At 36.3% G+C, this 13,141-nt stretch overlaps 1 protein-coding gene across 3 annotated transcripts in view; it reads left to right on the top strand.

Moving 5' to 3' along the window:
* Positions 1-13,141, top strand: part of POLA1 (DNA polymerase alpha 1, catalytic subunit) — a 212,587-nt gene that overhangs the window by 90,480 nt on the left and 108,966 nt on the right. For all 3 annotated transcript variants that reach the window (XM_086608844.1, XM_086608834.1, XM_086608824.1), the window contains exons 34-35: positions 4,887-5,068; positions 6,802-6,933. In XM_086608844.1, the coding sequence (XP_086464970.1) occupies positions 4,887-5,068; positions 6,802-6,933 (314 nt within the window). The remainder of the gene's footprint in view (positions 1-4,886; positions 5,069-6,801; positions 6,934-13,141) is intronic.

Below are 13,141 nucleotides of genomic sequence, written 5' to 3'. Positions count from 1 at the left end.
AAAAGAGCACATTTTTCTGTTTTGAAGAAGAAAGCTGGTGTTTCGAAGGATATCTAAGTGTGTCCTATCTGTGGACCAAAAACTTGGTTGCGTTCTCATTGTGTATGTCTTCCTCTGCCTGATCTGATTTACTGTGTTATGCAAGATATATGTCTGTATAGGGAGAACGGTTGTAGGAAAAAGATCTTGGTTTCATATTTAACAGAATCTCTTTATAAGCTGAATGTTTCATTGTCATGTCACCACCTGAGTCCAGGTAGATAAAATTGAGCTCTGCTTAGGGAAGCTTGGCTCTTATCAAAATGATGAAAAGTTCTTTGTTCTGTCTGTGTTCAAAGCAAGTTATTTTACGCTCTTTTCGATGCTGAAGAAGAAAAGCAAATAACCACACCTAAAAATTGCAGAGAACTCCAGTCCACAGTTATTCACTATGGAATGAAGCTGAAAATTGCTTTTTGTTTTCGGACATTGTAGGAAGTCTGCCTAGCTTTTGAGAGATGGAAATTCATTGTTCCTAAAAATGAGAACCTCGTGGGCATACTCATATTCACTCTCTTTTTCTTGAAGTTCTTGAGGAAGAGCAGTGACAAGATGAGGATTGTGATGGTTACTGAAACTAAGTGTGCAATCTCATCAGTAATATCATTCAATAAATCTGATCTTGAAAAATCAAATGCTTGAAGACCTTACATCACCCTGAAGATACCTATAGCTTTTTATTTAAAAGAACTGTATTGGCAGAACAATTCTCTGAGCATATTTAAAATAAGGGGTTTTTTTTGTTAATACATAAATATTGCTCCATGTCTCAAAGAAAAATCATGTCTTATTTCTGTGCTGTCAAAGGTATCTAAACATTATGGAAGCAGTGTCATTTAACCGTGGGATTTTTGTAGCTGTTACTGCATAACATCATTTTCTCTAAATTACGAAAGTTGCTGACTGCTGTCCTAGACTGTGTCATGGTCTTCTGAAAGAGACATGTGCTGCTGCCTTCCACGTGGATGTGAATGTTGGTTCTCTGCAGGCTGCTTGGCATTTGGGCATTTCTTAGGAAGGCTATTTAATTTTAGGGAGTCATGACTGGGTCCTGATGAGGCTTGCGATGAAGAGTGCTTGCCAGTTCCTCCTTCCTCGCAGTGTCTGCATGTTAGCTGATGCGCGTAAGGAAACTCGCCACCACCTTAAAGATACTAAATCTTTTTTTTTTCTTCTTCCTAGAGAATCATTTATAGTTACCTTTAATACAGTATTTAGCAGCTACCCAGACTGTCTCTCCTGACAGAAATCAGGACAGTTGTGCTCTCCTTGTGGCACGTAGGAATTACATCAGGTTCTGTCTTTTTTATTAGTTTTCTCACATTAGGCAGCGAAGTGAGAGGAGAATGATGGAAATGAAGGTTAAAGTCATGGCGAAACTCCATGGCAATACAGTAATAAACCCCAAGCGTGTGAATTTTTCTGCCGGGTGTTTCCGAGATGCCCCAGACCTGCTTAGAAACGGGGACTGGCGGAAGCGTCGTGCGTGCGCCTTTCCGGGCGATGGGATAATCCCCCGCCTCCCTTCGGAGGACCCCGTGCAGAAGGCAGGCGAGCTTTGCAGCGCAGGGAGGCCCCTGAGAATCACAAAAAAGCTGGCGTTTCCCCGTTTCCCAAGGGCAGAGGCCTTGGCCGCCCGGAGTTCGGTTCAGCGGGCGGCCCCGGCCCCGGCCCCTACCCCGGCCCGGCCGCGCCGCCCTGCGTGAAATGCGCGGCCGCAGCCTGGAGGTGGCAGCACCGGCCGCCGTTTCCAGCCTCTCGCAAAATGTCTCACGGGGAAAAACTTTCTGTGCTTCCCGACCGACCTGCGCTTGAAAGGCCAAATCCAGGGAAAAGTCCTCGGGCTTTGTTCGGCGGCCCGCGCCCCCCCGAGGGGCTCCCCGGCGGCTCCGGGCGCTGCTGCCGCGCTGCCTGCCCTGGGGAGGGTGCGGGAGCGGGGATGGGGGTGTGTGCGGAGAGACGCGTGAAAGCGACCTGCAGACATTTTATTTTAAAAATACTGCGAGTAGTAAAACTGATTTGATCTTTTTTCAGTTTCCTGAGTGCCCTTTTTTTTTGCTTGCTAGTTAGTAAATGTAAGTCTATTAAATAATTAAGGGACAAGTCCTGGAACATACTTTTATTAGTTGCTTTTGTCACGCTGAGTTCATCAGCGTATTTTTACTGTTACGTTTCTGTCTCGTGCATGCAACCTTGCAGTTTTGGTGAGGTTGGAAAGCTTACCTGTAGTGCAGGTAATGTGATGATGGCCCTGAAGATTTTCATTTCAGAGTATGTCAAAGTCCCTTTGATTTTTCTTGATGTCGTGGAAAAAAAGTAAGAGTTCAAAGAAGTTCGCTGATTAGTCTCATCCTATTCATTTAAAAATTACCAAAACCAGATTTCCACACCCCCACTCCCCCCAAATCAAGTAGTCCTTGTTTTGTTTACCAAGTAGAGTAATATGACCAGTGTGACCTGGTCCCAGAGGATACCAGTTAGTATGTTGAAATGGATTAATTGAACCAACTAACTATTCCTGAAAGGACATAATAGATGAAATAGGTCCCAATTCCACAGATAATTAAGGTAGGCATGTTCTCTAAAAGACTGATTTGTAGTCCCTTTGATTTCACTATGACTGTTTGCACACCAAAAGTTAGATGTACGTTTGAATCATCACAATATTTTTCCTGTTGTTTTCTCCAGCCAAAACAGCCAAGAAAGTTCAGAGATAGGTGTGATTTAAATTCTTCCAATGAATTACTTTTTTTTTCCTGTTAAATTATTACCAAATCACCACATGCTTATTTGCTGTCACTGGTTTTGACCGAATATTGGAAAACTGCAGTTGTCTGAAGACCAGAATTTATCACCTTTTATCTTTTATTTAGTGAACTGGTTTGCTCTATATTTACTATTTGGGAAACAACCAAAGATAGATTTCTATTCGAACTTTAATGGTGTTTGTATGAGAAAGTTGCAACAGTCTTTTTCATTCCACTTCTGAACTCAGAGTAAATGGAGAATTTTTGTATGTATTCACCAGTATTGTCTTAGATCCAACCTACTACATACTTAGGGTTTTTTTTGCAAAATCTTAATACTAAATTCAAGTTCCCTTTCTAAGCCTTTTATCTACTACCTGTGTGTTGCAGAATGTACTCTTTGTTTTCTAAAACAGCAAATATATTGCCAACCCTTTAAAAAAAAAGAGGGGAAGAAAAACCCCAACCCCAAACAAAACATCACAGTCTTTTTTTGGAGGTAGTATATGTATTGGAGTGTAAAATAAGCTATTAGCAATGTTTTTTACTTTGTTTGTGCTTGCTTTTAATGAGTAGTAGAGAACTGCATTAAAAGTTAAGAACCTCTTGGAGGTGAATTTTTATCCCTATGCATTGACATTTGTTTCTTTTCATAAAATTAAAATTGGGAAGATTGATTAAATTTTTGTGAATCCCCTATTCTATCAAGACCCAAATAAAATTATTTGCAGTGGAATTTTCCCTTGTCCTTGAATTTGTTTTATGATTGCAAAATAGAAATTCAGAATAGTGATAGTAAAGTCACATATATAAAAACTTTTTATGTAAAGGTAATCTGTAGCTTTCTGTATAATACAGCTGTTTTGTATTTGTAATGATATTTGTCTAGGTTAACTGAATATTGTTCCCAAACATTGTCTTTAAGTCTCCCTGTACTGTATAGTAAGGTTAAGAAGAACTGTAAAATCTAGCTTTACTTTCAATTTGTAATCTTTCTTGCTCTTTCAGTAGTAATTACTACATTTGTAACTGAAATTTATACAAGATGTGGGTTAATACATGATAATGTGTTACTTGCCTTAATTAGTGTCTGTTAAATATATTTTTTAAGTGCTTCTCTTTGATCTCTTCTTCTTAATAATAAAGCAAGCCATAGTTTTCTGAATGTTTTCTTCTACATGCTCATTCGATTAAGTTTTGTTTTCTAGCATGTGCTATTTGCTAGAGTTAACAAAAAAACCTGTAAAATGGGGTACATGGACTTCTAAAAGATTGTACATGACAAAGGATGACAAAACCTGTGGATTTTTATTAAGTTTACTTTGGCAATCTTGTTCCTAGGGCAGTGAACTTCGTGCCTGCTTGCTTATTTACTTATTTGTGGTTGAATCAGTATTTTTAGGATCTCTCTTGTGTATTTATTTGTTTAAAATCTTGAGTTCTGGCAATCAAAAAGAAAGCATTCTGTCTCCAGCGCTGCCGTTTTAAATGCTGCTGCTGAATTTTAACCACTGCATTAGATTGAAACCTACATGCTGTTAACCACTGAGCCAAAATGAAATCGACCACTGCATTGAAATCAGAGTTGGCAGTTGTATACGAACTTGAAGGAGTTGGTAATAGCAGTGCACCCGCATTTCTTTAATGGGGTTTTTATTCTCTGTTTTCAGTTTTAATGGTGCCATTTTGATTTAAAGACTGTTTCTTAATAACGATGCACATTTTTATTGAAATATTTGCAATGTAACTTAAGAAGAAAATAACAATAAAGCCATCCGTTAGGAGTGTTTTCCTCAGAAACAAGACGTTCTGTTGCATACTCCCATGATAATGCAGTGTGCTTGTTTTATTTATAAAGCAATCTTGCGTAAGAAGATAAGTAAGAAGATTTCTTCATGTTTCCTGAACCTTTGTTCGTGGTTAAAAATTGTAAAATGTAATTGTATTTTGTAGAAGAGGTTTTGCTAAGGAGAGATTTTCAGCTTCTGAATTTACATTTTGTAACTTTCTTTTGAATCTGCTTCACCAAGCATATGAAAAATGAGCCTGCTTGCATGGTTGACCTCTTAGTCTTTTGAAATTTTTGTTTCTTATTAATAGGACTGGATCCCTCCCAATTCAGAGTGCATCACCATTACCATAAAGATGAGGAGAATGATGCCTTGGTTGGTGGCCCAGCTCAGCTCACTGATGAGGAGAAATATAGGGATTGTGAAAGATTCAAGTTTTGCTGCCTCAAATGCGGAACAGAAAATATTTATGACAATGTCTTTGATTGTTCGGTTAGTTTTTTTTCTGTTTAATTTCTGTTCATCGGTGAAGGACAAAAATACTTCTAGAGAGAACAGCTTTTCAGATAGGATTCATATGATGTAGGAGAAGATACAATATTGTTTGAGTCCTGCTATTTATAGGTTTGGAACAGAAATTTGCTGATAGGATAGTGCTGAAATATTTTTCCCATTTTGGTATTTCAGCTGTGTCGTCTAGCAGAACATATGAGATTATCTGGCTTCATTAATCTGTTTGCCCACAGTCATGAATGATGGTTGCTCTAACTTTTTAAGGAATTCTTATCTTAACACCTTAGTAACTTCCAGTTCTCTGTTTAATGAAACTTTCATATAGCAATGGCAATTTCTTATCCTAAATCATGTTAATTGGAACAAAGTGTTTTTGAAACTTGTGTTTATCTTGCTACATCCCACTTCCCTTCTTGACAGCAAGGTTTTCCTGTGTTATCTCTCCTTCTGTCTTTGTGTATCGAACATAAAAAGTCATAGGAGTACATTCTTGTTGAGAAGTTCTGCCAAAAAAATGTATCTCTGACCTTGGATCACAAATTGAAGTAGGGCCAAGTATTTAACTCTACAGCAATGTTATGCATGTATTAGTCATTGGCAAATTAGCGAGCTTCAGAGTAGTGAAAACCTTGAAACTGAAAGCAAATAAATCTTTTATCTAAATTAAAAGTAATTATTTTAAGTTAATTTGGACAAACAGCAGATGTTTTGCATTTTTTTGAATCAAAATAAAGCAATGTTTGGAAGCAAGTAAGATGAAAAGACGCACAAATCGAGTGATACTTTGTGAATCCTTGACTTTTGTTCATTACAGCTGTAAATAAGATAGTTAATTGAATGTAGGCTTGACAACTTGCAGATGGGCTAACTGGGGAGAAGTGGATGTCAAACTCTTTTTAAAAAAAAAAAAAACCAACAAAAAACAAACCCAAAAAACAACAAAATGCACAACCAACCAAAAACTGGAATTTTTTAGTGTTGTGGGTAGAGATTTAGCCAAGATGACTCACAAAAGCTAAGTCTTACCTGGAAAGAAAATTTTCTAAAAGTTGTGTAAGTGTCCAACCTCCTAGCTTGTTCTTATTTTAGTGAGAATTCTACCAATTTAATTTCAGCTGTTCACGCATCACTTCCAGGTTCTGAAATTTTAATGTCAGGCATTCAGAAAGTTTTGAAAATGAGGGGAATAAGATGATGTAAAACTGTAAGAGCTGTTCTTTGCATTTGGAGAAAATAAAAAATTATCATCTCGTTCTTGTTTAATGAGGTTTGTCTCTACTGCCCTGTTGGTAATTTCGTAATTGGTATCTAGAAGGTTGATTTCAATTTTCCGATCAGTGGGCTTGGTCAGAACGTTGGTGTCCCTGATAAAACAACAAACCTCTGTTGTTTGGGGGGAGACAGGGGAGCATGATTTGTCCATAGATTTTTTTTTTTTTTTCCTCAACATCATTTTTGGAATTATTAACTTTGTAGTAGATGAAGAAGCATTGTTCTCCAGAAGACCTGTCATTAAGAAGAGAATGGGAAAACTGTAGGTCAGAGAAGTCTTTATATGGGTATGACCAACTGTGATGGGAAGAAAGAAGGCCTAGATATTAGAGGCCATTCATTTTTTAAAAGAATATGTCTTATGTCTGAATTCTTGTGATAACTTCTGCTACCATCATCTGTTGTCATGATGCATGCTGGTTTTACACTTCTGTTTTCAGGGGCGATTTATTGAACCCAGTTTGCAAAGGTGCAGTAAGCCTGAATGTGAAGAACCTCCTTGCAACTCTGTGGTTCAAATGAACAACAAATTGCTGTTGGATATTAGACGCTACATCAGAAAATACTATAATGTAAGTATTCAGAAAATATTCTCCCATATGAAATGAGTTTTCTAAGTGGTGCTGAATTTTTAGTGACTACCTTTTTTTTTTGTGTAGTCCAAGGTAATAGTGTGCAACGTCAAAACCCAACTTTATTAAAATAATCAATAATGATTTAAAACAGTAATTTAGAATGTTTGTTTTCTCCGTTCAGTCTCAAGTCAAGATAGGCAAATGTATTTAATTTTTTTGTAACTCTGTGTGAGCATTATTACAGATGTAGTAGCTCTCTATTTTCCAGATTTTTGGATGAAAAAGCACGGAGTTGATTATCTTAATGCTTTTGAGAAAATCTATGAAGCCTATCAAATATGCAGATATCAGTTTCTCATGTAATTGAAATTGAATTCTCGTTCTCCAATCCAAATTGATGTATATTGTATTGCATTGTGAAAAGGAAAAATGAATGTTGCTCTGTAAAAATTCTTTGAAGGACAATAGAAAGTAAAATACTATGAATCTTCTTCATAATGATTGGGAGGGGAAAAGAGTAGAAAGATGGGTAGACAATTAATTTGATGTGATTCTCTTTTTTTAGGAGGCAGTTCAAGAAAACCAAACTGCTCATGGTAGTGGTTGGCTTTGTATAGCATTGTGGGGAAAAAAAGTAATATTTGAAATTCCCATCTTTGCACTGTCCAAAGTGGTGGTTGGTTAGGGGGAAAAAAAAAATAAATTAAATTATATCCATATGTTTTGCATATGCTGGAAGCATCATGTTTTGTGAATTGGCAGCTAGCCATTTTGGTCAAATTTTCATAGATCTCCTCATCCTATTGCCTACCTGCATTTTTGGGTTGCCTAGCATTGCCTGTTTTCACAGCTCTCGGGACAGACATCAATTTTGAAGGCACTCATAACTTTTGAAATACCCAAGAACCTAAATTGTTTTTGCAAATTTGGCCTGTAAATGAATGGCTTGCCTAATTTGTGATGTGTTTTCTTCAGTATTACAAAATATTTTTGCACACAGCAGCTACGATGCTGTGTGCATTTTGTGTTATCTTTCTTCTATATTGGTTCTTATTGCAATTGTAGGTAAGTGTTTTCTAAGCTCTTTTCTGGAAATGTGATAATTTCTGAATGTATAAATACTTCTTTTGAAGGTCTTTGCATCAATAGGAGCACAAAACTTTCCTAGGGTATTTAAATTCAGGCAGTATTTCACAAGGTAGGATAGATTGTTCCTTTCCGTTGAAGTTAAAGTTAGATGAGTTGGACAGGTGAAGTTATCAAAATGCGAGATCTGATGTTACTTTATTGCAAAGACCAACTGGCTGCAAAATTATAATTCAACTGATATTACTATTCCTGTTATATTGTACAATGTGTTATTAAATAATATGTCAAAGTAATATGTTTACACAGACTGCTTTTGTATAAAAGTTGCTTTTGTTTAATTTTTTTAGATTTAATGTATGTACATTATGATGATACACAAGGCCACATGCTAAGTAGTTTCTGGCATATAAAGTGCTAGAAAACGTGCATAAGATGTGCAATTGTAAACTTGGTGAATGAAGGAAGATACATTTAAAGGCAGGAAAACTTATTATTGATAAGAACAGAAAGTGGTGTAATACTTTGCTCTCTTTTTTTTGCTTGTTTGGGTCTTTGTTTGTGGGGTTTTTTTAAAGACTGAGCTGTGAACCAAACTCTGAAATATTTGAATATTGAATGTTGCAATTTGCTTACATTGTATTAAAATCTATTAAGTACCTTGTTACATGGTATATAGGATAATGAAGTGTCCTTCAAAAGGAATTTATTTGTGCTGGTAAGTAAAAGCTTTATAAAACTCAGTTATACTTTTAGTAGTACTGAGAATTTACTTTTAACCTAGTTAGCTATAATAATGTTTAAAACTATTTTTTGACAACGGAATACATTCAGACTCCAGAAATGCGAGATTATTTTACTGTGAAAAGTAATTTCCAAATTACTCAATAATTTTCATTTAAAAAAAGGGCTTTCCATGGAGTTGGGCAAGTAAACTTTTTGTCCTGTTAGCTCTTAGAAAAGCAGATGCTGTGAGTTTTAGTTTATTCCTTTCATCAAGTACTTGTAGTGACTGTATAACAGCTGGAGTTGAAATTCATCAAACCGGTGTTTGCACTAGTATATATAATCCTATAAAGACACACCCGGTAGTAGTAGGGTAACAAACTGTCTGAAAACAGTGTTCTGTTGTAGTGATTGCATCTGAAAGGTGCAGAAATACAAATTTAAAATAGTCAAATATATTGTCTAACTTTGTCACTCCATTAATTTTTTTTGTTTGTTTTAGGTATTACTGTTGTTTGTGTGTTGTTCAAATGCCACATAATACAAAAACGTGAAACGCAAAAATGTGTTTTTTAACCTTTAAAATGATGAGCTACCTTTTATGAACACAGCCCTGTCAGGAGCCTTTCAGCCTGATCCACAGCTCACTGAAATGAATAAGCTTAATTTTTTTCAGTGAGCTTTGAATCAAATTTTTTTAAAAGTGTTTAGGATCATTGCATGTTGTCTCCTTTAGTATATTGAAATGCTTTTATATGTAGCTCTGTAAATTTAGAGATGGCAGGGACTGCCATAAAATCTAAAAGTGAAAAAATGTACTTGCCCATTTTGGCACTTGAAACTGACAAATAAAGAAATACAATGGTGATACTCTACTTTCCTTGAAAAAAATGCAAATGTAAGTGCGTAAACAGAATTTTGTAAGCCTCCTACAATCCCATTGTTTTAGTACATTACTTGCCTTTATATAAAATTTTCTATTTCCACAATCATTTTTTGCCATTAAACATTGAAATGTTTTATATCTATCTTTCAAAACATATCTACCATTGCTCCAGTATTTACGGATTTCTTAATGGTATTAACAATATCAATTTTGATAATCTTACTCCTAACTGTAAATATATCTAAAAAATGACATGCTAAGATTTTGTTTCTTTTCAGAAATGCATTGTTCTGTGAGAGATTGATCCTGTTGTGTGCTTTTTTTTTTTTTTTTAATTCTGCTTCAGAAGAGCAAATAGATGAAAAGAGAGAGAAACGCTAGCTAATCTAAATTGGGAAATGAAGAGGGCTTTTTTAAGCATGAAAATTTCATCATCTTGTCAGCTGGCAGAATGCCTGCTGTGTGGATTCACAAAGGCTAAGAATTACACTTTCATGAAATTTTCCTCACTAACTGCCCTGGTTAATTTGAAAGATAACCCACTGTTCTAATTCATTCCTCAATTGGGCGGTGCAGGTTTTATCTTTGATCTGACAAAGCATTTGTGTTAATCGTTTTGGCCCTCTACTAGACACTCTTGGGATTGTGCTTTTACAATAAATGTGTCTGTGATAGCTCTTTAGTCTATTATACTTACAATAGATCCATAGAACTGGTAATTAATTCTGTACTGCTTTGGAAATGGGGAAGAATAGGTGTAGCTCTGTCAAGTGCTGCTGGGAAGTTTGTTTAGCTAGTTCATTTGAAGTGTTACCCTCAGCCATCAATGAAACATCCATGCTAGGGAATGGGTGAAAGCTGAAATATGCAAGCATAAATGGAAAAACTGACCAACTTTTGTGCGTAAGGAGGGTGTCATTTTATTTATAGTAAGTGGATGTAATTATAATGATGGAAACTGTTTTGTGTTTCCCACTAGAATATTCAAACAGTTTTCTGAGCGCTCGGTAAACAAATACCATCTCTTCGATCCTCTTTTAAAAAGCCCTGTAAAAATTAGTATTCACATCCATAAAACGAATCCCCTATCTTGTTCAGTTGTTGAGATGTTAGCTTTGCCAACTGAAAAGAACAGAATAAAAACCCCCAACATACTGTGTATGAAATTTAAGCAGTATCAAAATTCATACTGGACTGGTTGGACTGGGAAGCTATTGTCCCTGAAGTGGCAGATTTTTAATCTTATTTTTAAATGTACACCAGTGGTATTAGTAGTAGTATACTTATAGGCTAAAACCCATTTTTAATATAGACACTCTTTATGTGCTGTCTAGTTAATAGATGTATGGCATCTTTAGATCTTTTTATGTTTTTCCAAAATGCATAAAATGATGCAAACCTTAAAAGATTTTTTAAAAATACTGAAAAAAAATCTTAGTCCAACCTGTATTGCACTGTTTTTGTGTTACAGTCTTTTTCTACTGGACCACCGTAACCCACAGACAGAAGTGAGTTTGAAGGCTATTGAACACTGCTAAATAACTTTATACTATTCAGCTGCGAAAATTCAGTGTTCAATAGCCCTCAAAATTTCTCATTTCTTACCTGTGGTGGGGTGGTCTACTGCTTGCACATTAGGTCGCAGTATAAAAGCATGTTGGTACGCTTTTCAAGATCTTTGAGTTATTATTTTTTATATATATATATTGCTCTTCTGACTATTGTATGTATGTTCTTGGGTTTTGCATTAGTATGTTGCGCACTTAAAAAGGTAAAAGACTTATAAAGAAGATAATATTATAAGAGGCAATAGCGTTCACACAGGTTTTGGGATTGCATGGCATATTCGCTTAAGAGAACAAAGATGACAGGGCTCGTTGCGAACCTGGAATCTCCCACACTGCAATCAAGTGTATTGCCAACAACCCACAGATGTACACCACATGAACAGGTGAAAATATGATTGTAGATGATGGTGATGACTTTTGTAATCATGTTCTCGCAACAGTCATGTATTGAAAGCTTTTTTTATTTGGCGGGTGGGTAGGGGTAAGAAGTTTCTTCGGTGTGAGGGAAAGGTAGTTTAGTAGTGGCAATCATACAGTATTTTATTTATTGTTTTGCTAATAGTACTAGAAGTATATGAGCATGTGACGAAGAGTAGGAAGGGCCAGAAAATAGAAGGAATCATGACACCAGCTGATGTGGTAGGCACAGTCACTAGAATCTGCCGTCCAATTAACTCCAGTGATTATTTCGAGCTCTTCCTGTTTGTATGGAAATGAGTTTCTGAGTCTTTTCCAAGTTTGAACTTGTGTCACTGTCGGTTTTGTTTGTACATACAGAAACAGAGATGTTTATTTTTAGTACTGAAAGCTTCCAAGTCAAGGCAGAATGGAAAGCAATTGGAGTGAAAGATAAAAGATTAATATGATTGCATTCACAGTTTGCTGGGGATCCGAGGAAGGAAAGGGAGACTGCCTCCAGATTACCAAGAGTTTTCTCCTCCCCTCCACAGTAGCATTTTATTATTCTTTCCTTGACTGAGGTTGACAGATGGGTCGTATTTGGAATCATGTTTTGGTTAACCTAGAGGAAATTAGAAATATCTTGATTATTGAACAGAGCAGTGAGTACTCTACCATATGAAAGCATTACACATTTGTCTTTGCTGATATAATTTATGTTTATCAGATAAGAAAATATAACCCTTTGGTCACTGTGTGTAGTGGATTTTGGGGATGAGTAAGCAGTTATTTGTCACAGCACTCATAGCGTTTATTAACTGGAATTGATTCACTATTACTGCAACTTCTCCATGATCTGCCCTGTAAAGGAGTTGTTTGTTTTAGACTTACAGCATCAATATGATTTTTAGTGAAGTGTTTCAAAGTAATGATCGATATGTCTTTACAAAGGGTTTAACTCTCTTCATTGGATTTTACTAGCCATGATGGACATGCATCCATCTCACTGATGGTTGAGTGAGACAGTGTAATTCTGCACTCTGAATTTTAGCCACTAAGAATGAGTGAGCATAAGCAAAGGAACAATATCTGTTTGCTGTTGATTCCTCCTAGTGCTTAGTCCACAGTCTGGTACCTTGCCAGAGAAGACTTAATGACACTAGATATCTCTCTCAGCTCTTTGTAGAAAAGGCTCCCCAGGCTGGCCACCGCATGGAACAGGTTCTGAGAAATGGGGATTGCTTCAATAGAGAAAAACTAACTTTGTAATTTCCTCTGTAGGTAGAATGCAGGAATGTAAGGGCTTATTATCACAATAATTTATCTGCTTAGGCTTATAAATGGCAGTATCATGAAGATCATGTTACAGGAAGTGCGCCCAGAGGTAAATGTGGTCATGGTTATGATTGCCACCAAGTGTGTAATGTTTACCTAGGTGATTGAATCACTCGTCTAATAACAAGATGTTGCTGTCTTCAGAGGATTACAGAAAGCACTGTCTTTGAAGGTACTCTGTTGGAACTGATCTGTTGCCCCAGTC

The sequence above is a fragment of the Tauraco erythrolophus genome, chromosome 1 (assembly GCF_009769465.1).
Source record: "Tauraco erythrolophus isolate bTauEry1 chromosome 1, bTauEry1.pri, whole genome shotgun sequence".
Taxonomy (NCBI): Eukaryota; Metazoa; Chordata; class Aves; order Musophagiformes; family Musophagidae; genus Tauraco; species Tauraco erythrolophus.
This window is presented reverse-complemented; position numbering and strand designations above follow the sequence as displayed.